This window comes from Phycomyces blakesleeanus (genome assembly GCF_001638985.1).
Source record: "Phycomyces blakesleeanus NRRL 1555(-) unplaced genomic scaffold PHYBLscaffold_14, whole genome shotgun sequence".
Classification (NCBI taxonomy): domain Eukaryota; kingdom Fungi; phylum Mucoromycota; class Mucoromycetes; order Mucorales; family Phycomycetaceae; genus Phycomyces; species Phycomyces blakesleeanus.
Window position 1 is genome coordinate 424,523 of NW_017265147.1, and position 25,420 is coordinate 449,942.

At 35.0% G+C, this 25,420-nt stretch overlaps 9 protein-coding genes across 9 annotated transcripts; 4 read left to right on the forward strand and 5 right to left on the reverse strand.

Moving 5' to 3' along the window:
• Nucleotides 1-107: 107 nt before the first annotated feature.
• PHYBLDRAFT_146955 (hypothetical protein) lies at nucleotides 108-1,942 on the forward strand (the record flags this gene model as incomplete). Its single annotated transcript, XM_018431766.1, has 6 exons — nucleotides 108-153; nucleotides 214-309; nucleotides 532-695; nucleotides 774-1,427; nucleotides 1,471-1,590; nucleotides 1,685-1,942. The coding sequence occupies 6 exons, from the start codon at nucleotides 108-110 to the stop codon at nucleotides 1,940-1,942; spliced, it is 1,338 nt and encodes a 445-aa protein (XP_018290013.1).
• A 157-nt stretch (nucleotides 1,943-2,099) lies between these two features.
• Nucleotides 2,100-4,141, reverse strand: PHYBLDRAFT_169883 (hypothetical protein; the record flags this gene model as incomplete). The annotated part of the gene is made up of 6 exons (XM_018436192.1): nucleotides 2,100-2,212; nucleotides 2,462-2,467; nucleotides 2,539-2,582; nucleotides 2,807-2,820; nucleotides 3,405-3,901; nucleotides 3,970-4,141. The coding sequence occupies 6 exons, from the start codon at nucleotides 4,139-4,141 to the stop codon at nucleotides 2,100-2,102; spliced, it is 846 nt and encodes a 281-aa protein (XP_018290014.1).
• Nucleotides 4,142-5,175: 1,034 nt separating this feature from the next.
• On the reverse strand, nucleotides 5,176-6,299 carry PHYBLDRAFT_169884 (hypothetical protein; the record flags this gene model as incomplete). The annotated part of the gene is made up of 5 exons (XM_018436193.1): nucleotides 5,176-5,262; nucleotides 5,525-5,577; nucleotides 5,751-5,818; nucleotides 5,902-5,953; nucleotides 6,230-6,299. The coding sequence occupies 5 exons, from the start codon at nucleotides 6,297-6,299 to the stop codon at nucleotides 5,176-5,178; spliced, it is 330 nt and encodes a 109-aa protein (XP_018290015.1).
• Nucleotides 6,300-6,563: 264 nt separating this feature from the next.
• PHYBLDRAFT_146958 (hypothetical protein) lies at nucleotides 6,564-7,651 on the forward strand (the record flags this gene model as incomplete). The annotated part of the gene is made up of 6 exons (XM_018431767.1): nucleotides 6,564-6,707; nucleotides 6,768-6,884; nucleotides 6,941-7,069; nucleotides 7,138-7,207; nucleotides 7,269-7,423; nucleotides 7,493-7,651. 6 exons carry the CDS (start codon nucleotides 6,564-6,566, stop codon nucleotides 7,649-7,651), a joined length of 774 nt encoding a protein of 257 aa, XP_018290016.1.
• A 1,379-nt stretch (nucleotides 7,652-9,030) lies between these two features.
• Nucleotides 9,031-10,128, reverse strand: PHYBLDRAFT_73819 (hypothetical protein; the record flags this gene model as incomplete). Its single annotated transcript, XM_018442923.1, has 1 exon — nucleotides 9,031-10,128. One exon carries the CDS (start codon nucleotides 10,126-10,128, stop codon nucleotides 9,031-9,033), a length of 1,098 nt encoding a protein of 365 aa, XP_018290017.1.
• Nucleotides 10,129-13,152: 3,024 nt separating this feature from the next.
• On the forward strand, nucleotides 13,153-16,342 carry PHYBLDRAFT_146960 (C2H2-type zinc finger transcription factor; the record flags this gene model as incomplete). Its single annotated transcript, XM_018431768.1, has 10 exons — nucleotides 13,153-13,384; nucleotides 13,445-13,585; nucleotides 13,676-13,696; nucleotides 13,772-14,174; nucleotides 14,240-14,252; nucleotides 14,378-14,683; nucleotides 14,745-15,229; nucleotides 15,304-15,463; nucleotides 15,536-15,924; nucleotides 15,991-16,342. The coding sequence occupies 10 exons, from the start codon at nucleotides 13,153-13,155 to the stop codon at nucleotides 16,340-16,342; spliced, it is 2,502 nt and encodes an 833-aa protein (XP_018290018.1).
• A 738-nt stretch (nucleotides 16,343-17,080) lies between these two features.
• Nucleotides 17,081-18,794, forward strand: PHYBLDRAFT_68737 (hypothetical protein; the record flags this gene model as incomplete). The annotated part of the gene is made up of 7 exons (XM_018442003.1): nucleotides 17,081-17,137; nucleotides 17,232-18,114; nucleotides 18,333-18,366; nucleotides 18,388-18,436; nucleotides 18,499-18,529; nucleotides 18,600-18,618; nucleotides 18,683-18,794. 7 exons carry the CDS (start codon nucleotides 17,081-17,083, stop codon nucleotides 18,792-18,794), a joined length of 1,185 nt encoding a protein of 394 aa, XP_018290019.1.
• A 1,301-nt stretch (nucleotides 18,795-20,095) lies between these two features.
• On the reverse strand, nucleotides 20,096-21,212 carry PHYBLDRAFT_169890 (hypothetical protein; the record flags this gene model as incomplete). The annotated part of the gene is made up of 3 exons (XM_018436194.1): nucleotides 20,096-20,261; nucleotides 20,419-20,530; nucleotides 21,113-21,212. 3 exons carry the CDS (start codon nucleotides 21,210-21,212, stop codon nucleotides 20,096-20,098), a joined length of 378 nt encoding a protein of 125 aa, XP_018290020.1.
• Nucleotides 21,213-22,949: 1,737 nt separating this feature from the next.
• On the reverse strand, nucleotides 22,950-25,295 carry PHYBLDRAFT_169891 (hypothetical protein; the record flags this gene model as incomplete). Its single annotated transcript, XM_018436195.1, has 5 exons — nucleotides 22,950-23,556; nucleotides 23,818-23,987; nucleotides 24,199-24,332; nucleotides 24,546-24,702; nucleotides 24,756-25,295. 5 exons carry the CDS (start codon nucleotides 25,293-25,295, stop codon nucleotides 22,950-22,952), a joined length of 1,608 nt encoding a protein of 535 aa, XP_018290021.1.
• Nucleotides 25,296-25,420: the final 125 nt, after the last annotated feature.

The window sequence follows — 25,420 nt, forward strand, 5'->3', positions numbered from 1 at the left end:
ATATAACATCATTGTCTTTATATAATTAAGTATAAAGCTATACATTCAGAAAGTAATTAATTCTATTCTTACTTATATAACAAAGTTTTTTTTTACCTACCTCAAACATGTCCAAAATTACAAAAGCCCCTCGTTACCAATGCCTACTTGCAAGTCAACCTTTACTAACAGTCGAACATATAAAAGATGTCTCGAATGATGCATGACAAATAGGGCAGAATTACTTGCCAATGGCAAAGTTTCCCAAACTGTCTCTCTTTCTGATCAAAGCCAGTTTACATCAGCAATGGTTTCTAACTAGGCTTTTGGGTAAGCTTATCAAAAGCAAAAACACAAAAAAGATAGACAGTATATTAATTAGCTGTATACTTTGATAAACAAACAAAGAAAACATCAATACAAGCAGTAGTGAGGATATGGATATCATTGACAGTACTGAAGATGATGAGTCCATAGTGAGATACATAAATATATATATATCATGATAGGCATACTTATTGTTGTTTATCTTACTATAATACGATGTTGGAGAAGAATGTGAGAATGTCATTGATGAAATTGAAGGCACCACACCCTCGCTAGTCTTTGATTTTAGCCAGCCTCTTCCTGTTCCCAGCAATGATGATAAAAAGAATCTTGTGTTCATGCAGTCGATCCAAGAGTTCGGAATTTCTCATCGAGCCCACGAAAAGATTGTAGAACACTTCAACCAGATCCTTGATTATTCTATCAATATTACATACTGAGCATGCAGCCCACACCTTGGAAACAAGCTTCTTGAGCGCTTCTCAGGTATCAAAGCGGACGGATACAACATTTGCATCAGAGGTTGTATGCAGTTCAACAACAAGAATGATATCGCATGCATAAAATGCAGTGAAGCAAGATACAAAAATGGCCAAACTAGCGAAAGTGACACCAGGGTTCCTGTGAGATCGATCATACAGCTCCCTTTGGCCAGACAGCTTGCTTTGTGCTTGGCTGATGACAAGACCAGGGCTGAAATGATCTATCGTCATAACTACCAATCCAGCCAAGACGGGCAAAAAGCAGATGTTTTTGATGGTCATGTATACCAATTCATGAAGCATCTGTTTTCTGGTGAAAACGATATTGCGATTTTGTTGTCCATGGACGGGTTCAACCCACACAATGTACCTGGATCAGTAACCATTGTTCATGCAACTGTCTTGAACTTGAGTCTGACAATCCATTATGAGAAAAACAGGATGATCCAAATAGCAATGCTTCCTGGTTGCACTGGTCCCAGTGACATCTGGTCTTTTCTTAAGCCAATGCTGAGAGATCTCAGTTTGCTCCAGACAGAAGGCATGGAAGTAAAGGCACTGACAACAACGATCAGGGCAAAGGTGCATGTCCTCATGGCTACTGGTGATATTCCGGCTCTGGCAAAGCTGGCATGCCATGTTGGCCACACGAGTAAGAATGGCTGTTGTATTTGTCACATAGTGGGCCAAACTCCTAAACATGGCCAGTACTTCTGCATGTTGCCTGGAACCTAGACGCGCTCACTGGAGAGTTTCAGAAACTACAATCTGGCAAGCAGTGAAGACAGAAAGGGGCTCAATGGTCAGTCACCATTAGCCTCAATGGAAACATTCTCTGGCCCGTTTTTTTTGTGTTAGACAAGATGCATGGTCTGTGCCATGGAATTGGTAAACAGGTATGGGGACTTGTACGTGGAAAGTATGGAATCAAGCATCCTCTATGTCTTTCTCTTGCCACTCAAAGGGAGATTGGTACTGCAATGGTAGCCACAAAATCCACAATCCCTACATCGTTGCATGGTGCCTGGAGTGATGTGACAAAGAATGCCAGTTTCTTTAGCACTACGGCAGAGAAAATGGTAACATGTTACCACTTTGGTAACATAACTGCCATTTTTTACTTAATAAAAAATGGCAGTTATGACTCTGTATAAGGCCAAAACAGGCACTGTTACCATTTTTTACATAGTAAAAAATGGCAGTTATTTATTATGTAAAAAGCCAAAACAAGCACTGTTACCATTTTTTTCATAATAAAAAATGGCAGTTATTTATTATGTAAAAAGCCAAAACAGGCACTGTTACCATTTTTCAAAAAAAAATCAAGCGTCCTTCCTTTCCTCTATTACATTCTTTCTTTTGTTCTATTGCTTTCAATTCTAGCACAACCTCTTGTTTTTCCTTTGCAGCTTTAACAGAATGGTCTGTTTTTTATTATACAATATTGAATCGGGTTTAATTGAATTGAATCTTTATTTCAATGCATGTTTTATTAAATGAAAATGATAATAATAATAGTAATAATGAAAAAACAATTCCATCGGCCACTCGCAATAAAAAATGGTTCTGTTTAGCTACTGCAAAACGTATGCAGTAAAACACTACTATTCAAATTGTATTTCATATACTTTGGGTATTCTAATATATCTTAGATAGCACTTATTATTTTTTACCAATTTCTACAAATATACTAATATTAGAGAAAAAACTTAAAATAAATAAATAGATATAATATTATTATAATGCTTACCTTTATATAATATGCTTACTTGTTCAGTAAAATAAGCATTTACTCTAAGAATATATATATATATTAAAGAATGTATTAATATTTAAGATCTATATATAAGAAAAGCAATAAAACATAAGCACTATAGAAAGTCGTTATCATAGAAGAAGAAAAACTTGAGCAAAGATTCAAGTCATGTAACATGAAGCTAATTCAAATCTGATTCATACAACCAGAATGAGCATCTTGTTAGAAAGCTTAACATGTTTATTCTACTCAATATACTTACATATAATAGAACGACTCCCAAGTATAATATATCAGTATAAAAATATTACTATTAATTTTTTTCCCAAAAAAAAGGCTATATACTATTTCCTTTTATATTTGAATGTAGCAGAATTGTAGATGCTGTACATTAGCTTCAAATTCTTGTAATCACAACATTAGCAATCATATGAAAGAGGTCAATAAATTTTTTATATGAAAGAAAAAAGGAATAAAAAACATAAAAAGAAAAATGACGAGATAAGAAAAAAAATGCACTAAAGACAGACTAAAAAAATAAAACTCGGCCAATCACAGCAGCCAAACTACGATCTTTGGCTTCTCTTGTGAGTAGGCTCGACACTTGCTGTGGGTGGAGGAGACCTACATAAAAGAGTAAGAAGTTTATATTAGTTTTGTATTAACAGCGCATGAGAAAAAGCAACAATGGTAACTTACAGCACATCTGCCATTATGGGCGACTCAACATCACCAGTTTCTGACATATCAGGAGAAGAAAGCGAAGAATCACTTATGTCTCACTGTGTCTATAGCATAATAAAAGGAAACGGTGTTAATTAAAGTTTACAAGATATAGATTTGTTAATTGATAAACTTACTTTGTTCTTCTCTGCCATTCTTCTCTTGTGCGTCTGGTTGTCGCTCTTGAAGCTTTCCCGAAGAAGGCTTCTTACACACCACATTCTTTTACATTGGTGGATGTGCAATCCACCATTCTTCACCAACCTCTCCAAATGCATCATGTAGTATTCCCTGTTTTTCTCTGGGATATTCTTCCATTCTTTTGAGGCCGCAGGATAGTCTTTGTCAATGATATCATGCTTTACCGTACAGCCTAATGTTTTGAGATGCAGTCTTTTTACTGTCAAATCATGGTCTGAAAGAGGGACTAATGGGGGCAAAGGCTGCCCTTGTGGAACTTCTTTGCAGCGCGCCTTCCAGTCCTGCTCGTGAAGAATCTGAAGCAACAGATTGTATTTTTGTGCTTCGTTTTTTCCTTTGAACTCGCCACCAGTATTGATTACTCGCTTACCGAGCTGATCAGGGTACTCTGTGAGCTGGGCTCTTTTCACAGACTCGGCAATGTGCTCAAGAGCTACAAAAAATGTATGACAATATTAATAAAGTAAATAAACATCTAAGCACAGAATATATATGACTTACAACTCTGCTCAATAATGCTTTGTTGCATTGTAGTTAGATCTTCCGCACTGACTGCTGGCTCAAATTGATTGCTGAATTGCCTTTGAAGCTCACGCAATGCTTGCTTGATTTCAGCAAGATCAACCTCAATCTTTTGAATTGAGTTGAGGAGAGTTGTGTTAATATCGGACATGTTTAAGTTTTTTTTTAGCTATAAGCAGTGAGTTGAAAAGAAAAGGTGATAGTTTAGACAAGTAGAATAAGAGCGATTTGAGTTTGAGAAAGGCAACGATTTATTACAAGCAATTGATAGCTATTTATATGAAAAAGATACAGACAGATGTACAAACAAAACATATAGAAGAAGGGATGCTTATGCACTTGTATGCACCTGTCTGCACCTGTCTGCAGTAGCTCATGTGAACATGATACAGTCTTTTCGTGTCGACACAACAAAACTGTAAGAAATATAAAGATAAAATGAATTAGACTTTAAATCAATATTATATGTATAAATGTTCATACTTTGCACCGTCTACATATTAAACGTTTTAAAGTATATGATATAATAATATAACTCTATACATATTGCAGATATAGCATGAAATTTGGTTAAAGTTCTCGATGACAAAACCCTGTACCAGTTAAAATTATAACTTTAAATATACTCTACAGTAGCTATATAACATCTGAACATCATATACACTGCAAAAGGAGGGCCAATTCAGTATACTAAATCTTGACCAAATACTGTCTGAATGAATAAAATTCAGCATGAATTCGATCGGAATTTTGATGCCAATTTTTTAAAATTCGTGAGCTAAATGAATACAATTAGTATACTGAATTTTAGGAACGCAAAAAGAAAAAGTGTGATATACTTTTATGTGATATATTTTGGTTGTGAAAATATAGACGCACTTTTATCAGACCGCAGATTTTTCATTTTATATTGGTTTTGGGGTTTTTTTTTAAATACAGCACATAACATTCAACATCTTTTTATTACTATATATGGGTTGTTAAAGAAGAGATTTGGTCAAGATTTGGTCAAGATTTAGTCAAGATTTAGAGGTTTATGGGTCATTTTAAAGGTTTTTATTGGTTTGAAAAAATTTTCTTATTGTTTCTAGCTGTTTCTATTCGTCTACATCACTAATCGTCTTCTGTTGCAATTGGGTAGAAACATCACACTCGATGCCGTCATTTATTTTAGTAGATACTATGTTATTCCTTTCGAACATCCATTGGTCCACCCCTGGTGCAATCGACCCCTACTGTATTCCATTGCTTGCTGCGGCACGCCTTCTTGGCCTGTTTGTTTACTTTTATAAAAAATAATTATAGGGTGGATTAGAAAGAATGTTCTAGGTATATTTATTTGAGAGCGACAGATTATTTAAAAAATATGAATGTACTTACAATAAAGTTAAACACGAGAACAGATGGATGTCTTTAACATAAAGATAGATATATCAACGTTTTAGTTAAATGTCTCAATTATAGTAATATTGTCTATAAAAATAATAACTTTTGTTAATACGATGCAAAGTAAATAAGACTATGGTTTGCTTACCAGACAGTTCAGAAAACAGAAGAGTTGACAAACACAAAATACAATGACATTGTCTATAAAATATAATCTTTTATTAGAATGAAATAAAGAGTATCAGACTATTTTTTGCTTACCAATTATTCAATACAATAGAAGATGCAGCATGCGGGAAATGGAGATATTATCTATAAAATAATTTCTTTTCATTAGAATTACATACAAAGAAGTAGAATGATTATTTACTTACTTGTCTGTCTGTAGAGAATAAGAGTCGGTGTATAATCAAAAAAAGAGGACCGAGATAAAGACCAGTGACTATAAAGTGTATGGTATACATAAGAAAAATAATAAATACAAGTTGTATCTTGAAGGTGCACGTTAATATTTATACAACATACCATTTTGTAAACCCTCCCAAGATATATGTCTTTGTTAACAGGCCAGAAAAATCTAAGCAGAATAATTAATACATAAATCGTGAATAAATATTCAAGTATATTTTTATTACCTTTTTATCATTATTTTTGAGGCAGTTAAGAAGGACTTGGTGGTTTAAAGCATAGTGTATCATGCTAGAATAAAAACAACAAGATGATTAGGTCTTGAAACTTTGATGTGAGTTGATGCTTACCATGTTAGACATTAAGAAAGAAGTAAAGAAGAAGAAAGAAAAAATCAAAAAAAAAAACGAGGGAAATTCAAAATTATAATTTTATGACCGTTGACCCTGAGAAACTGATAGAATCAATGGAGCAAATTGAAAGTCATTCAACCCATCCCGATTGAGACAAGACATTATGTACTAAACCATAATCTCTCACATCTTTGTAATGGATGTAAGCTATTACAAATGCCTTTCCAAGTCGGCTTATAAAGAAAAGTATAATATAGAGAGCAAAATGCTATAAAGAGCATCATCAGAAAAATAATCTTTTGGTGCCTTACTTTCCACCTTTACGTATGTTTTGATTTATTTTATTATTTTAAAGAAACCCGACTCTAATTATTAAAGTATTCACATTGTTTCCATTTCTTTCATTAGCCTTAAATATCTCAATTCATGTCTTCTAATACGCAGCAATCCAAAAAAACGAAAAAGACGACTACAAAAAAGTCTGTTCAACAAACCGCTGGGACAGCAGCAAGCACAAGACAACGGGAAATTCTTCCCAGCTTGACAGTTAGCGCAGAGCTAGATGGTACTGTCCTGTCCACTTTGTCCACCATGAGCACCTGACTGAATGAATCTCATTCACTTCTGGAGAAGGTCTACCACAACATGGGAGCAACCAATGGCCAGAATAACAATTCAAACCATAGTCCCATTGGTCAGGCTCTTACTACAGGAGAATATATAAAGTACCGCCTTCCAACGGTTTCGGTAGGATATATACTAGTAATAGAATATTGCAAAGTTACTTACATTATATTTTGCAGAGATTGATCCGTTCTCAAACACGAGCAGTTCTGGCAACAATGCCATTGACAGTCAATGAGGGCGCCTTCTCAACATCCAACCGTCCCATTGCTGATGTAGTGCAGAGCTACACACATCAGCAAGCTGAAGTAAAGTCTGTTTCGTCTGCAGTTGTGGAAGAGAAAACCTGAAGACATATTTCGTATATGCTTCAAAGGGCAAAAGCTTTGCCAGAAAAGATAGCTCGACAAAATCGGATTTCTCGATGCCGGTCCAGAAAGAGAAACGTAAGTATAGTCAACAGTTTTTGTGTAAACTATTTTAACTTTTTTTTTCAGATTCTTGCAGACTACAAGGCAATTCACTTAGCTGACAAGGCAAACCTTGAGTCTAAGTTTGGTGAGACTGTCGTTGACCTTCTGGACTATGACATGTTGTCTGATATTGAGTCAGATGAGGAGAAAAATAAAACTAGATATACTCCTAGAAATAGACATCTCTTGGTAAGGCTCTCATGATAAAAGTTATTTTTTTAATACTTCTAACTCAAAAGTATTTATATTATAATGCAGGTGGATGAATACTTTACTGTTTTGAAGAAACAGAGACTTGCTAACAAGGGACCAGACGTCATTGGCAATTCTGTCTATCCAATTATTTTGAGAAACACCGAGTTATCGAATGAGAAAAAGGCACGTGTTGCTGCTTGGATTCACACACGCCAACAATAAATCGTTATTTTGTTTACAAAGTGCATATAGTACTTTAATGATTTTTATTGATTGTGTTGAATGATGTGGGGTGAAGTGGTAAAATATAATCAGGTGGTATTGTCAAGATGAGAAGCAATTAATATATAAATAAAAGGAAAAAGAAAAAGACAAAATCAAAAATCAAAATAATAAATTATTTATTTTATTTTATTTTATTTTATTTTAAAGCCAATTAATAAAAAAAATATATATACAAAGCAATTATTTAATTATATAACCCTGATTGTTTTATCCTCGTTTTTTTTTTATTGGAAATTATAATACCAATATTAGCAAGAATATGTAATAAAGGCAAAGAAAATGGTAAATGTCGGGTATTAAATATACAAGTTTTTTTGTCTTTTATATTATTGATAAAAGCAAGAGAAATAAATAATGGTTTTTACTATTTGTTAATAGTTAAAAAAAACTGGTAATATAATTTACTATTGCTCTTTTAAATACTTAATAAAGAAGTAATGTTAAAACTAAATAAGAATACAGAGATAAATAAAGCTAAACCTTTTTACAGTCAAAAAAACTTGTATTATAATTATTTATACTGGTAACCTAAATAGTTGTTATTTTTTTTATGAGACTACTTTTCTAGGCAGTGGAATAACCAGGTGCTTTTGCGTCCCACTCTGCATTTTATGCGTAGTCAACGCAAAGCACGAATGCAGACGATGCACTGGAACAATGCACGAAGCATCTTCTTCCATAAATCCCTTGTCCCACAACTGCAGACCTTGATCAGCTAATGGCTGATGACTACTTGAATGGTAGGCGGGAAACCATTTAATGAATGCGAATGTTGACACTCTTTTGACTCCACCGATCTTGATGGTATGAGTAAATAAATACTATATTTGACCAGAGAATTCAGATACATCATCATTTGTTCTCTCAAGAAACAATACCCTCACAAAAGACCCGCGCTTCTTCTTTTCACCACTGCAGTACTCTTGCCCCAGCAACGAAATCTTCTTCACCTTTTGAATCTGATTGTTCACAAATACATCCTCACCAATTGGGATTCTCCCTACCACACAGAAGGAAACACTTGTACTCCGGTAAGCCTTGACATAGAATTCAAATAACCACTGATAGTGATCATCCTTCATCATAGTCAAAGGCTGCAACTTGATTGGCAATGTGGTCGGGGGCAAGGCCTCACTTCCAGTGACATTGTACCATGGATTTGTAGCAGCTTGCTGGAACATTGCTAAGCTAAATGGCAACGCAGGAGGGTGGCCAGCATCCAAATTCAAGGGAGAAGAGCTGTCGGAATTTGATTTTACTTGGGCAACCCCCTCAAGGAACTCTATCAGTGGTGATGAAAGATTGGTAGAATACGCTCAAAGAAAGCTACCAATGAATGCTTTCTCCAGGAAGACTCTCATGAAGGTGACCTCAAGACCATTGCGACGGTTCGTCTTGATGTTCTTCAACTTGCCGTTGTATCTCTCGAAGCTATACAGCCAGAATGCGTATACCGGACCAAAATTAAGCATTGACTCACGCAAGTGCATATGCAAGTGCATATTTGGCGTGATGCTGCTCTCTCCATAAAGAGTCTCACACTCTTTTCCGAATTCTCCAAGGAGCTGGTGTGCGCTGTCAATTTCTGAATATGTGACTGAAGGACCGGTCAACTTTCGGCATGCTTTTACAAAGAGAGTCCAGTTTTTGTAGTCGTCTTCAGGCAAAGCGTCTTTTAGTATCACCAACAAATAAATCAGACACCACGATCGCCACTTGTCTGCCTTCATATACGGGAAACCAGATTCGATCTTTGTTGATAAAACGGCATACCCAGGAGGAACAAGAATACCATCGGCAAGACGTTGCATACGGACGAGAACAGCAGTTGGGAGATACCTCAGGTCTTTCCAAACACTGATCATACGCTTTGCTGTCCCAAGAAACAAATTGTGCATGGGATCAACAATCATGCATCGGACGGGATCAAAGTAGTGTAGGCAATGCAACTCGGAAAAATGGGTGCCATGCTGCTTCTCCAAAACAGCTCTCTCTACATCAGATTCTGCGCAGAACCACATCTCAGCTTCGGTTGCATTTTCCTCTTTTGTTCGGGAGACCCAGTTCTCATGATCGAATCCAGAATAATTGATCTTACTTGTTCCAGCAACAACAGTGAAATGACGCTTGCATATGTGACAGGCGTTTGTACTTGCAAATCCTGTAAATCCAGCAGTCTTTCTTGCAGCAGGTATGTCGCAAGCAACACACATAAGAGCAGCGCAGATACTAGTACCATTGGGGAACTCTGGAGTTTTCATAGTTATGCCGCCGTATAACTCTACCAGCTCGTCTACCAGAGGTTCCAAGAAGTTGTTCATCTGGTCGATCTTCGCTTCCTTTGGACCAGGCATGACACCGACAAGGATAATGTTTTCTGGCTTCATTCTTTCTTCCCTAGGCAGGTTGTTCATTGACAGGTACAAGGCCCCACTTGCATGTGTACGACCCTCGAACGGTTGAAACCAATCCACATTCAATGTCAACATCAAAGAATGGTCGTGATTCACAAAAGGCTCGTCATCTTCATCAAGGAGCTCAGACCACATTGCACCATCATAGACGTCCAACAAGGTACTGTTTACGGTTTCCCTTGATCTCCATTGAACGATTTGATGCTCAAACCCAGGTTTGGCGAAATGCTGTGCCAATGCATTCTTGAGCGAGTTGTATGGAAAAACCATGAGAGGGACGGCGCGATCAGCTTTGGTGTCAGAGAAAAGAGGATTTCCGCAGTATGTTGGTGGTGTGGTTGTGTATTTTTCGAATGTGCAATTTGGTTGGCGATTGCCTGGTAGGTAAATTGCAAAGCACTTGTTGCAGACGGTGTATTTGACGATGCTTTTTGTCATGAAATTGAAGCCGGTCATAGTCTTTAATGCATCAATGGTGAGTGGGAGATCGGTATCCTTATCAAAGGCAACAAGAAGATGGCGGAAGAATTTCAACATAGCAGTTCCACCTGCTTGAACCAAGTAAAACGCCTGAAAGATAACGCCAAATAGAGCCATGAATTGGCTTGTTTGAGACATTTCATGAATTTTCAAAGAAGCAACTACAAAGGCAAGTATTTCTGTTAATTATTTGTAACACAATTTATGTATATTTCTTTTTTAAATGTATGCATACCGGAAGCAACCATGTCTTCAAAATCTTCAACACTGGCAACCTCAACTTCGCTCTCATCTTCAGACTCATCACTTGAATCAGGATTGTCATTGTCAGAAGCCAATGATGTTGTCTCGACATCAGACTCTTCGAATTGAAAAATCTCGTCTTCTCTCAAAAAAGGTACACTCTGTACGGTAGTTTCGGCTGATACAATAGAATAATTGTCTTCATCTATAGTAAAACCAGACTATTAGCTATCTAAATTATGATTTATTAAAAAGAAATTTTATACTCACAATCAATCGATGTTTCAGATACATCTACCATCTCAACATCTGTCTCTTCTTCGACAACTTCTGTATTAACTGATAATTAACAAAAAAAATATTAGATTACAATTTATTCAGTAATGCGCGTACTACTCAAATGTCATTTACCTCGATTTTTTGGGCCAATGTCTAATAACTTATCAGCATTATTATGACGCTTAAAGGTCTGTGCATTTTGCAAAATTCCGCCAATTGCATTTTTGGTACATGATGAACATGTACACATAACAGTGTAGGTTTTAGTTGTAGAATTCATAACAGTAAGAATAATATTAATAATAATAAAATAATAAAGAGGTGTATACTATATTTTATTTTCATCTTTTATATGTCTCTTATTTTTGTCATTAATAATGAGTTGATATATCTTGTTCACTATGTTGTTGACTACATTGAGCTTACCGTCCCTATTAGTAAGAATTACAAATGGATTTTGATACAGCAATCTTTTCTTAAAAAAAGTGTGCCTGATTATTAATGGGGCTTCAATTTAATAATCACTGATATCATGACGTAGTTTTTCTCTTTCGCGTTTTTTTAACATGACATCAATTCTCGCTCATTTTGGTAAGTGGCCTTTTTGGATTTTCTTTTTCTTATATTTTTTATGACATCAATTCTTGCCCTTTTTTTCAATTTTTTTTGATATACTTTCTTATTAAAAATAAGTCATATATCATACATTATTATATTCTAATAAAATTCGGTATTTTTTGCGATGCAATAAAAATATTATTGAGTCTAAATTAGGTGCATCTGTAACAACAAGTTTTTCCTTCCAGAAAAATAATTAAATACTACATTTAACATTTAATATTTTATTTTTATTTTTTATTTTTCTGCCAAGTCAATCGAAACATATATTTTTTAAGACAATTGTGCGATTTATTGCCTAATTAATAAATATTTGTGTTTGTATCTGTGTTTATTTAATATAATCAGAAAAAATTGCGAATTCCCATCTCAAGAAAAAAATATATTGAAAAACGATGGTGTTTGAAATATTTTTCCAAATTTTGCCAAAATTCAAAAAATAAAATTCGACTGAATCCACCCTCCTTTTGCAGTGATAGTTAATTAGTCCCTTTTTATCAACATTAAAGTAAATGTTATGATACTCAAGTTCATATCATACTTATTATCATTATCGACTAAAACTTTTGATTGATGCTGTCATCAAAGGTAAAAATAATTTTAACTGTCATTACTATTATTTACCAAGGGGCATTTTTGACTGAAACTGTACATTTTTGAAAAAGGTGTGCTTTAACTCACATCGGCACTTTCAATTAACACCCCTTTCGATCAGTAGTGCTTATCTTGATGATGTCAGTAAAAGAGTATCAGACTATAGCCCTCATTATCTATATCTATTTCTTTAAGTTTTATACATAAACAAGAAAATAATGCTATTAGCTAAATATATATTCACTATCTCAAAAATATTATTAGTACAACACAGATAATATAAATATGTCTTTTCTACCAATGTGTTTAGACAGTACTACTTTTTTTTAACTGTTAATTATTAGAAGGCTGTTTTTCTTTGCCTTTGGTATTAGAGAGTAATTGATAATTTATTTAAAAAAAAACATAAATTATTTGGTCATTAATTATCCTAAATATACATATACCTCTTTATAAAGCCCAAAGAATATCTAATCACTCACAAGTAAAGAGTACGTGTCTGTTTCACCGGTGCTCTTTTAATAGTACCCCCTTGTCAACCAAGAAGTATTTTAACTTACATCATAATTATTAATAAAGAAGAATCTTTCCAACCACGGGAATTATTTACTGACAGGTGTTTCACCTAGCATTGACATTACTGTAATCATTGCTATATCATCATTATGAGAGAGAAAAAGAAAAAGAGCCGCAAGCATTTTGGTTAAAAAATAAAGAGTATATAAAGATGTCTTTTACATTTAATAAATAGCACCAAAATCCTCTTCGCAGCTTTATTTTATATATTACATACGTACCAACCTAACCAATATGTCTTCTTCCAACGCCAACCAGCAGAGAGATAGAATATCTACACAGCAATACCAATGTGATCAATGTGTCTTGTTTTTTGATAACTACCAGAAGCTGCAAAACCACAAGAGAATTCACAGAGGAGATTCAGCAACAATGACTGAAATTGACCAGTCTATTCTGGATGATGTTGACATGTACCATGACGAAAATGATACTAGTAATGAAGATGAATCTGTTAGCAATTCAGGTAATGAAAAGAGCTGTAATTGTATTATTTATTTTCCAATTACTAAATAATGTATTACAGAATATACTATGGAGTCTATGGAGCTTGATAATACTATTTCATATAAGTGCGCATGTAATTTTGAGGACAGTGAGAGTGAAGCTCACATTTACGACAGCAGCCGAATCAGTACAAATACTTTTACCAAGGCCGAGTTGATGAGTATTCATCTGTCTCAATTGATGCTACAGCATAGAATTGCTAGAGCAGCATATAGAGACATTGTTCAATTTATAAACACTGTCATCTGAGACCATGACGATATAATGATGGGTAAAATATTATATTTTCTGTTACCTTGTACTTTAATTCCAGATCACTAACATGTAGTGATATCGTTTTTTTTAGAACCTGGGGCTAAGATCAGTCATGGCGAAACTGTTGATGCTTTGCTCAAGTCAAAGTCAAGTGTCAAGGGCCATGAGTATGATGTCTGCTCTAGTGGTTGTCGATTGTATGGCATTAATGACGACCAGGAATCTTGTGTTAACTGCAGCAAACCGCGATACAAGACTGATCCCGATCAAAGTCAGACACCAGCTGCCAGTATGAAACTTATGTCAGTTGGGGATATGCTTTCTCAAATGTTGGCAGATCCAGCCACAAGAGAACTCCTCTGTTACAGAGCAAACCGGGAATCTGTAGCTGGTCAGCTAACCGACATTTTTGATGGTGACAATTACAAGCAGTTGGTGCAGCAGGGCCTGTTCTCCAATCCCGATGATATTGCTATTGGGCTTTATACCGATGGGTTTGTCAATCAAAAGAAAGGCAAAAACTCATATCCCATCATCCATTGCATAATATTCAACCTAGACCCATCCATCAGGTAATTAATTAATTTATTACTATTTATTATTATTATTACATTTTTTTTAAAAAAAAATTACTAATAAAATACTTATATATACCAACAAATACCTTTTGCAACTGGCAATCTTGCCTGGCCCCAAGAAGCCAACTCATTTGGACTCCTTTCTAATACCCATCATCAATGAATTGCGAGATCTTGAGGCACATGGCTTGGTTGTCAAGCACAATGGAGTGGAGCTTTGCAGATCCAAGGTCTATCTTCTGCTTGCTTCTGGCGATATTCCAGCTGTAGCTGATATGGCCCACATTGGTTCCCATACAAGTTTATTTGGTTGCCGTTTTTGTGAGACCAAAGGCAAATGCCCTACTAACAGACGGCATGGCATGTACTTTGATGACATTTCCGCCCGGTTAAGACCTTTGGAAGACTTCAAAGTAGGCAGCCCTGTAAGTATACAAATGTTCAGTTAGCCATCTTTTTTTCATACTAAATAACTGCTTGTAATAGTCGAAGAACATATACCAGCCGAGCATATATACCCAACTCTCAACCTTCTCTGGATCATCATTTTTTGCATTAGATGAACTTCATTTAATTGCAAGAGGGATTGGAAAGCTTGTGTATGACCTGATTACCGTCACTCTCACAAAGGAAACCAAATTTTATTATACCCATCCAGACAATACCCTCAATACCACCGAATACCCTTTTCATATACCAAGAGCAGACCTTGTAACAATCGGAAACTGTATTACCAGCTCACGAAAATATATACCTACCTCATTTCAAGGCAGTTTCGACAACGTATTTGCCAAGATCGATGGTACTCGCGCAGTGGACTGGCTTGACTTTCTCTTATACCTTGTCCCCACTTTGGTCGTGCCTTATTTACCAAATAGGGCTGTCAAAACAGCTCTATTATCTCTCGTGAAAGGTTGCGCGCTTGTCTTGCAATGGACGTTGACATCAGAATTGCTTGATGAGATGGAGTCGTAAGTTATTATACGTCTCATATATTATCATTACAAATAGCTGATTGTTACCATTTTTTAAATATTAATAATAGATACTTCAAGCACTGGCACTCGTTTTTATACCAACAAGTCCAGAATAATACCCTGTCTCGTAGTGTTTTCCGACCAGTGCAACATTACCTGGTCCATATACCCTATATCATCAAGCAGCAAGGCCCCCTGCGATGCTACTCCACTCACTCAATGGAGAGAGTAATTGGCATCTTCTCAAAATTGATAAAGTCCAAATCAAAGGGTGGCTGAAACGCCAGTTTTCTCGTCGAGCGATTTGCGATTCACAATTATACCAGCACGGCAATCAGCATCTGTGATGAAATCAACCTCATTTGGCCAAAGCCATATGGAAGAGAGAGCTACATGGACCTTCCTAATGATCCTAGTGGCGCGCAGTTGTGGGAGCCGTTTCATCAGTTTGTTAATTTGAATGATGATTTGGTGGAAGGTGTAGGCGGCCCTAGTGTGAAGGAAGCTTTATTGAAATACTACCGGAGAACAACAGGCTTGACTGGCCACGAGTTTGGTGACTCTGTTGTTGTTGTAGCTGCACGTCTGTGGATGGACTCGACTGTATATTCCTCATGCATGTACCGAAGAAAGAAAAACGAGACCAGCCGTGGCAACCATTACGTGATGTTTACTTGCCCCTATAGAAAGTAAGTATAATATTTTTCGATATACAATCAAAAGTTGCTTACATTCTATTTATTTATTTATTTTAGCAACCATAATATAATTGTTCACAGCTGGCTCGTCGGTACAGTACAGTTCTACTTTCAGCATGTAGATTTCTATGGCTTCCCACACTTTCTTGCTTTCGCGGAGGTCATGAAGGAACATGACGCGGCTAGTCATGACTCATCAGTACCTATCGTCAAACAACAGTCACAAAGCACCCATACACTAGGCCACCAAACGCAACCGACTTATGCAGTTATAAGTGTAAATGACATTTGTCATCAAGTTGGTCTGGTCCAATACCCACCGAATGGAAACCAGTTTTATGTAATCGCGCCCTATTATATCTTTAACAACAACATGCGCATTACTAAAGGCAATCTTTCCATTCTGTAATCCTTTTTATTTTTATCTTATTTTTCTATATGCTCTATATCCTTATATCTTTTATATTTTTTATATCATCCTTGTATCTTATATTCTTTTTTTAATTTTCTCTATTTCTTATGTTTTTTTTAATCTCTATATGCCCCGTCTTTCTTTTCTTCTTTATATACTCCGGTTTTTTTTCTATTCTCTATACACCTTATGCTTTTCTCTTCATTCCCTATATGCTCTATACGCCGTTACGCGATTTAAATAAAATCAAATTGCCAATTCATCAAGATAAAAAGAATATCTAAAAAAAAAAGAACGTAGTTTAAAAAATAAAAAAAATGGCAGTTATGTTACCATTTCGTTCACACATTCCAAAAATTATTAATCTTAATAATTGTTGACATCTTTGATATTCAATAAAACATATATTTCAATAATCAAAGTAGTCATTACAACTTACAAACATTTTTTACAGTATTGAAAATATTGTACAGCAACAAAAAAAGTGTTTTCATGTTACTTTTTTAAATTGCTACGAATGACATTACCATCTTACAACAAATGGCAGAGATTTTATTGGGTTTTGACCAAAAAAATGGCAGTTATGTGCCTACTTTCAGCCCAACTGCCATTCATCCCGCCGTAGTGTAGAGCTGTGGGTTGGGCAGACTTTTTACTCTTTGTTGTCCCCACGTTGGTTGCAGAGCGTGTCCAAGACTCAGTTGCCTGAAAGGCATTACTTAGCCTGGTTCAAACATGCAATTTACTCATGAGCTGGGAGCTATCAGCAGAGGATCAAACCTCAATAAGAAGGTATGTTTAATGCCATATTTTATTTCATTTTTCATAGTAATTTACTTTTATCTTTTTTCTTAGTAATCTTGTAGAATGGAACTTATTCCTATAGAGTCTTCTTTTTACAGCAGATATTTACATTGGCGTGTTCACAATTAATCAGCACATTATTCAGCATTATCCTCAGATGATTGAGCTATATGGCCCACCAAGAGCATATAGCACACAATCCGTGGAAAAAGCCATTGGTGAGTACTCCAGGTTCATCAAGAGTAACTTCCAAGTCAGCGTCAATGCTGGAAAAATCATGATCAGACTGGCTCAATCCCGGCGTGTAGCGGAACTGACAACCGTTGCAAACACAAAAACTCTGCCAGCTAACCTTCTAGTTTACAGTGCATATACCAATGGGTGGCCTTTTAGAGAAGGGGATGATCCTGCCAATGCTGAGTGTGAAATTGAGTTCTGGGGGCCTTTGAAGAATTTAACAATTTTTGATAGCTTTGAAGATAGCTCTCATCTTTCATTGCTTCTTAAAACGTTTTATGATTTGAAGGGGGGAGAATATAGTATGCTTGAGCCTTCTATAAAGACAAGCTGCAAGGCCTATCTTAATGGTTGTGTTATTGATGCTGCATTCAACCAAAGTTCTACAAGAGATGCATGTCATGTTCATATGCAGCTACAAGTGGACATGAACTCCAGAAGATCCCGCTCTTACCATCCAGGATATAAGCATTTCTTTGGAAAGGTGGTTATATTCTTCCAACATGTACACAACTCGAAGAGATGGCCACTAGCTCTCATAACCATATATAGTGTACATTTGAAAAATGGATTGCCTATTATATCTGTAGTAATGCTGAAGACTATAGTGATTTATGCCAGTGACATTGTAGAGTTGGTTGGCTTGGTGCCATCAAATGTCAATGGTAGCCATTACATCATTTGGCCTAGCCTTAAACGTAGCCCAAAATTGATACTTGGTGCCTTAAGTGATATATAATTTGTTTTTTTTTTCAAATTGTCTTAACAAATTTTATCCAAGCAGCAGAAAGTTTAGATATTTTCTTTTTTTATTTCTGACATCCAATATTTCTCAATTCCAATCTATATTTACCAAAAATGTAAGATGTTCAATTAGAATAGACATTTGTCCCTCCTGAGATTTAATTTTAAGCAATTCATTTGCTTTTTATCAACTATTTTAAAGAACAAAGATTTTCTTGTTTCAACTTGGATTTGTGGTAATTTTTTGATTATTATAGGTCAAAAATGAAGTCACAAATTCAAAAAAGATCACCTTTTTCCCATAGTGTATGCTAAACATTATTTTTCTTGTAAAAGTACTAATTAAGTCTTATCTCATTTTGAAATAGAGAAAGGATTTCATCTGCCAAAGTTTCAAAGGTAAGAATATCAATATAAATAATACACGTATGACTTAAATATTGACATAAACAATTTTTTTTTACTCTAGTTCTGTTTATTATTAAAAGGTAAGTTATTTAAAGTATTCAAATTTTAACATTACAGATTCTAATCATTTTTTATCATGTATAGATATGAAACATTTGAGATACAACAAGATTTAGTGGCATTTTCTATAGCTTGTTTTTTCTTTCCCTTTGCTGTATATGCTATTAAAGTAGCTAGCTGTATTCCTAACTGCTAGTACCTAAAAAAAGCCTGCCGTCCCTGCAATAGCTGCTATTGCAGAGCCAGAGGTGAGGGTGGTTTGGCATTGTATGGCCCCAATATTTTCAATCTACAAAAATAAATAAATAAAATATTCTTTGAACCAAATTTGTTTTTGCAAGCATTCTATTTTTTTTGTAAGCATTCCATTTTTTCTCCAATTTTGAACTATTTTTAAAAGTCTGAATTCTTAAAAATAGTTCTTCCCAATAAGATGATTGATTCACAAGAGTATGAGAAAGCTATTGTGTCAGAAGTGATACTGGTAATGAAAATTGGGAATTGGAAGTAATCAGTATTGGTTGACTTTTTAGGATAAAAGATCTTGACATTGCTGATTGGTCTCTTGTATATGTTTTAGATGTTTAAGATGGTGAATATACTTTTAGAAGATATTACTAGACAGCAAGCATCTAAGACATATTATTGTAGTTATTTTTTTAGCCAGAAATCAAACATCTGTTAGTATAAATAGTCAAGAAATATAATTAATAAAAAGCATCTTTATACTTATCTAAAAAACTATTCTTAAAACTTGACGATCCCTATTGGTATTGATTCTGCGACTTAGTTACAAGTGTCAGAAAAGGAATATCAAATTGAGACTTAAGACTTAACATATTATTTATATTTAAATAAAAAAAATTCATTATACTGCAGTTAATGCTGAGGAAGATGTTAATGTGCATAAAGAGGTACTTTGGTTAACCATTTTCAGATTTTATGGATTTATCAAAATAATGTCTGACATAGTAAAAGGAAGTGTTGTGACTGAGAGTCACAAATGCACTACTTGCAGTAGTAAGGGACTACTGCATGAAGGTACATACGAGTGCATAAAATACTCTCTCTCTTCATCATTCTGTCTGCATCAATATCCGTAGTCTTTTCATATAAAATAGTTTTATATTCTCTTCAATAAATATTCTCTTTTACAAGCTCAACTCTTCTTCCTCTTACTTCTTCTACTCCATTTTTTAAAACGGATATTATCACATCTTAAAGATCACTGAGCATTACAGAAGAACAATTCAGATCGGAAAAGATAATGTGTTGGACATTATTTTGATGAGTCCATAAAATCTGAAGATGGTTAACCGCAGTACCTCTTTATGCACAGTAACATCTTCCTGAGCATTAACTGCAGTGTAATCACTCTTCTTTTATTTAAATATAAAATAATAGCTACTGTGGATAATGCGCAGTATCAGTTTAGAAAACTATATAAGACAATTCAATTCATATCAATAAAAAGTATCTTTTATCTTCTCTTTGATTTTACATATACTTCTTGATCCCCGTTAGGTTTGCCATTTTGACTTTGTTATAGTAAAAGGAAGTGTCAGACATTATTTTGATGAATCCATAAAATCTGAAGATAGTTAACCGCAGTACCTCGTTATGCGCAGTAATATCTTCCTGAGCATTAACCGCAGTATAATGACTTTTCTTTTATTTAAATATAATATAATAGCTACTGCGGATAATGTGCAGTATTAGTTTAGAAAACTATATAAGACAATTCAATTCATATTAATAAAAATTATCTTTTATCCCCTCTTTGATTTTATGTATACTCCTTGATCCCCAGTGGGTTTGACCTTTTGACTTTGTTATAGTAAAAGGAAGACCAACTCAGATTGGAAACGACAGAAGTGTCAGAGTTGACATTGTAGATAGAAATCCTTAAGTCGGATATCCAATCAGTTATTCCTTTTAACATATGCCCTCAATGTTATATCAATTGGTTCCCCTTTTTGTTAATCAAGACATGTTATATTGCCTTCCATAAATGTAAAACCAATATGTCTTGGGTAAAATAATTAGATTAGATAGTTTCACTTTTAAGAAATCTGTATAAATATTCCAAGATTTATATCAATAAAAAGTATTCAATTCTCTATATTCCTATCTGTTCCTATTTATTCACAACGTTCTAGTTGGTGGTGATCCATTATCAAAACTTATACAAATTAAAATTGCCGTCCCTGATCTGGGTTGGTTTTCCTTTTACTATAACAAAGTCAAAAGGTCAAACCCACTGGGGATCAAGGAGTATACATAAAATCAAAGAGGGGATAAAAGATAATTTTTATTGATATGAATTGAATTGTCCTATATAGTTTTCTAAACTAGTACTGCGCATTATTTGCAGTAGTTATTATTTATATTTAATTAAAGAAATAGTCATTATACTGTGGTTAATGCTCAGGAAGATATTACTATGTATAAAGAAGTACTGTGGTTAATCATTTTCAAATTTTACGGATTCATCAAAATAATGTCTGACATAACCCCCTCCCAAAACTGTTGATAGTTCTCGATCAACCACAGAAGAATCCAGAAGGGAAAACGTTAGGGCAGAAGAAGAGTCCAAGGCTAAATCGCGGCACATTTGGGCACGGGCAGAGGTTGGGTGATATCAGGTATGGTCAAAATCATTGGATTTTGCAATTTTTAAACGATTGGCATGAACCCAGGAAGTATAAGAGACACTTTCCATAGCTGTGAGCTTATATATATTTTTATCTGCATTCTTGTCTATAACTATGTATGGTTCTATCAAGTGATATTCTAAGCCAAATTTGTTTTCATGTCATAGCAATAAATGTTTACTGATTGCAAATTAGTGCGGTTTCATAATAGAATCTCATCATTCCTTGTCTTGTTGCCTATTGATGGCTACTCGAGCATCAACATTAATGTGAGCTTGTTGCAGATTGCGGAGAAGAGGGAGAGCACCATCAGAGACAAGAAAAGGATCATCAGGAATAGAGGTATCAATGAATAGGCGTAGAGGACCACGTGGAATATGAGGTTCATGGCCATAGGTCAGGAAGAATGGACTGAAACCAGTTGTTTGGTGTTTCCTAATTTGGCAGACCCAGAGTGCAGTTTCCAAATATTTGTCCCAGCAATGAATAGCACTATGTACATATTTTCGTAGCATCTGTTTTAAAATATCATTTAAACGTTCACATTTTCTATTGGTTCAAAGATGAAATACTGATGTTGACTTGTGGTGTAATTTAATCTTTTTAATGTAAAAACTGATGATATGTGACATGAAATTGGTGCCGCGATCAGTGAGGATCTTGTTGGGACAACCAAAACACATTACAATTTCTTCATACAGGAAATTGGCTATTGCTTCACCAGTAGCAGCAGGTAAAGCATGTGCGATTGTCCAATTGGTGGTGTGATCTACTGCAACAAGAATCCATTGGTTACCATTTACAGTTGTTGGAAGCTCTCCAATGAAATCTAGATGCCAGCGGGAAAATGGAGGGGGAATATCTAGGGGTTCCATGGGTGCATGATAGATATTTTGCTTGGCATTGGATGCTAATTGACATGGGGGCCCTTTGCAAGCCATTCTTGGATCTGTGTTTGCATTCCTGGCCACGACCAACGTTTCTTCATCAAGTCATAAACTGTTGTCTCACCAGCATGTCCAAACTCATTGTGGAAACTGTTTACCAGATTGGTATGCTTGGTAAACAGAGCAAAACAGATTTCTTGAAATGTGTCATCAATCTTAAACAAGCGGAAAACCTTCTGATTATGAACCACGAATTTCTTGCATTGTCTGTGTAGCAACTCTTTTATGTCTTCTGGCCACTCATCTTCTATGCAAGCATAGTATTTGCACCAATCTGAAGTCTGTGATTTAGGCATGATGTACAGATACTCTGACTCCATAGACTCAATTGTAGATACATCAAATTTGGGACTGTCCATTCGAGAAAGTATATCTGGGACACTGTTGTCTTTGCCAGATTTGTATTGAATAATGGGGTTGTACAACTCGAATTCGGAAATCCATCTTATTAATTGAGGGGTTGGTTTGATTTGGCTATGGAAGTACTTGGGGGGCAGGTGGTCATTAAAAACAGTAAATGGTTTCCCTTCAATCATACAGTGCCAGATACATAGTGCATGCAGTATTCCTAAGAGTTCACATTCTTGGGCTGGGTAGGAACGTTCAGCACTAGAAAGTTTCTTGGATTCAAATGCCAGTGGTTTTCATACTCCTTCTTCATCTTCTTGGAGTACTATTAATTCCCCAATCAGAAAAGAAAGTCACAGCTTAAAAGATTCTTTGATTTTGATTTTTTTTATAAAGACAATTTTAAAAAAAATACCAATTAAAAAAAAATAAAAAAAATAGTAGTTGATAATATATAATTGATAATTGATAATAAAAAAAATATGTTTGTTGAGGTGGACGGGATTGAGATGGGGAGCCATGTTCTTTTAGCTTGTTGTATGCAAACTTCAACATATCTAAGAACTGGCTTATGTCTTCTGGGATTCCCTTGTACTCAGCTATCTTGCTATCAAGTTCAACAGAGTATAATTGACGATACTTCATGATATCAGCTTCTATCTCGTCAGAAAGAAGAGAAGTGTCAACTACTGCTTTAGTATCAGTATTAGATACATGGACAGCAGAGGAGGAGAAGAAAAGACTTTGGCGCAAAAAGTAGGAAATGTCTAGCATACAATTGATGAGAAAGATATGCTTGCAAAGCTTGGAAGTATCAGGGCAAGTGCAGTTTTGCAGAAAACTATTCTGTAGCTCAATGTTGTATATAGCAAAATCAACTGTGAATGATTTGCAAGTGAATGCAGTATCACTCAATTTCTCAACCATTTCCATAGCAGTATTGCTATCTAACATGTATACATTTCGCCTTTTTTGCTCTTCTTGGCGTGTAAGACATACTGATTGGAATCTATATAACGTCTTGACGTTCTCTTATCTGTAGTTAAGAGTCAAGACTTTGGCCAGAAGATAAATAAGTCTATCTACTCGAAGAGATCTTGCACGTCCAAGATAGAAAGTCTTCAGCTGATTGTGATAAGACTCTATCAAATTATTTGTGTGAAAGGTTGCAGCCTATTGTTTATATTACATATTAGAAATGGGCTAATAATCAATAAAGTTTCATACCAATCTCTATGCTTTGCACCATAATTCTTTTTTTGGCACCTACATTCTGTTAAAGTACAAAATAAAGTCCTTGTATTTCCCAGATTTCACAAGAAGTTCATTATACAATGTATCATAGGCAACAGAAGTTGTTGTATGTATCATATTACTTAATACAGCACAAACACTGTTATGAGCTATGTTTGAAGCATGTGTTGAGTTTTGCACTTTAACCTATATTATAGTATTATATGAGATATACACAATTTTAAATAAATATACTATTTATATGCTTCTTTACATTAACTTCCCATGCTCTTTTAATATGTCAATGACATAACAGGATATTAACACTATTGCCAAAGACTTCTTCAATTGCACTAATTTTGATAGGGCTGCAGTCAATTATTATTCTTTTCATCTTTAATGTAAAGGTGTTCTTTACCCATGTTAACCATTGACTCAAGGTTGAGGTATATTCATGATCAGTTATAAAGAAGCAGACAGGCAATCCCTTATTAGTGATAGGATTTCGCACAGTAATTGTAAACACAAAGCAATCTTCAGGTTCTTTACCAGCTACAGTATTGAATGACTTGCTTGTTTTGTATGTTGAGTCAATGCACTACTCTTCTGAATTCTCCAGAAACTAATACAATAATAAGATGTATAAATAGATGTATAGAATAAAATATAAATAATGCATGTTATTTATTCCTTTCTGCCACTCAGAAACCCATGAAACAAGGAAGAGAACATTCTTATGAACTGTAAAAAGAGTAGTAATTTCACTTTCATTCAACTCTTGAACCCACAGTTTGACACTTTCATAATGATCCACATGTTTTCTTGAGAGTTTCATTATTTCAGCATTGACAACATTTCTCACATATTGATAATCAATGAGAAGAGAAGAAGGGAAAAAAGATCTATTGCCAGCTTGTTCAAGCTATGTAATTTTAAATAAGGAAAGTGTCTCAAAAAATACTACATAATATTTACTTCAAGAAGTCTGTCTTCACTCATTCTAAGCATGTTTTTGATGGATTTCCAATCCATGTTTTGGCTGACAAGCCCTTCTACCCATTGTTTTAATTCATCTGGCACTCTTAACAAACTGATCTCTTCAATCCTAAACGAATCATGATTTGGGTGCTGCCAGTTGTATTTGATATAAACAGTACCATCAGTCATAGTATGCTTATAGATACTAGCAAGACAACCAATCTTGATGGACTTGGTTGTTCTGACATGTTTCTGAGCAGGCTGAGAAGTTTTTTTCACTTGTGGTTTTCCAGCATGATCACACAAGTAAACTACTGTCTTTACTTTGAGAGTATTTTCAAGAGGCTTCCCAACAAAGACTATGTTCTTCTTATGACCATAAGATTGATGGTAAATCCAATTGGCATGTTTTTTAGCTATATCATTTAACCAATTTGTAAATTCATCTTCAGATAAAAGGTCAAAGGAGTCGACAGCTTCTGTATAATCTGGAATTATACGATTGTCATAATTAGCAGCAATATTAAAGGTTGACATTTTGAGATTTGGTAAAAAAAAGTGTGTTTGGAAAAAAATATTAAGGGGTAAGCACATAATAAAAGTTTGCCCATGGCTCTTTCCACTAACACCCTGGAACCATCAAGGGTCAAAAACCCCTCTAC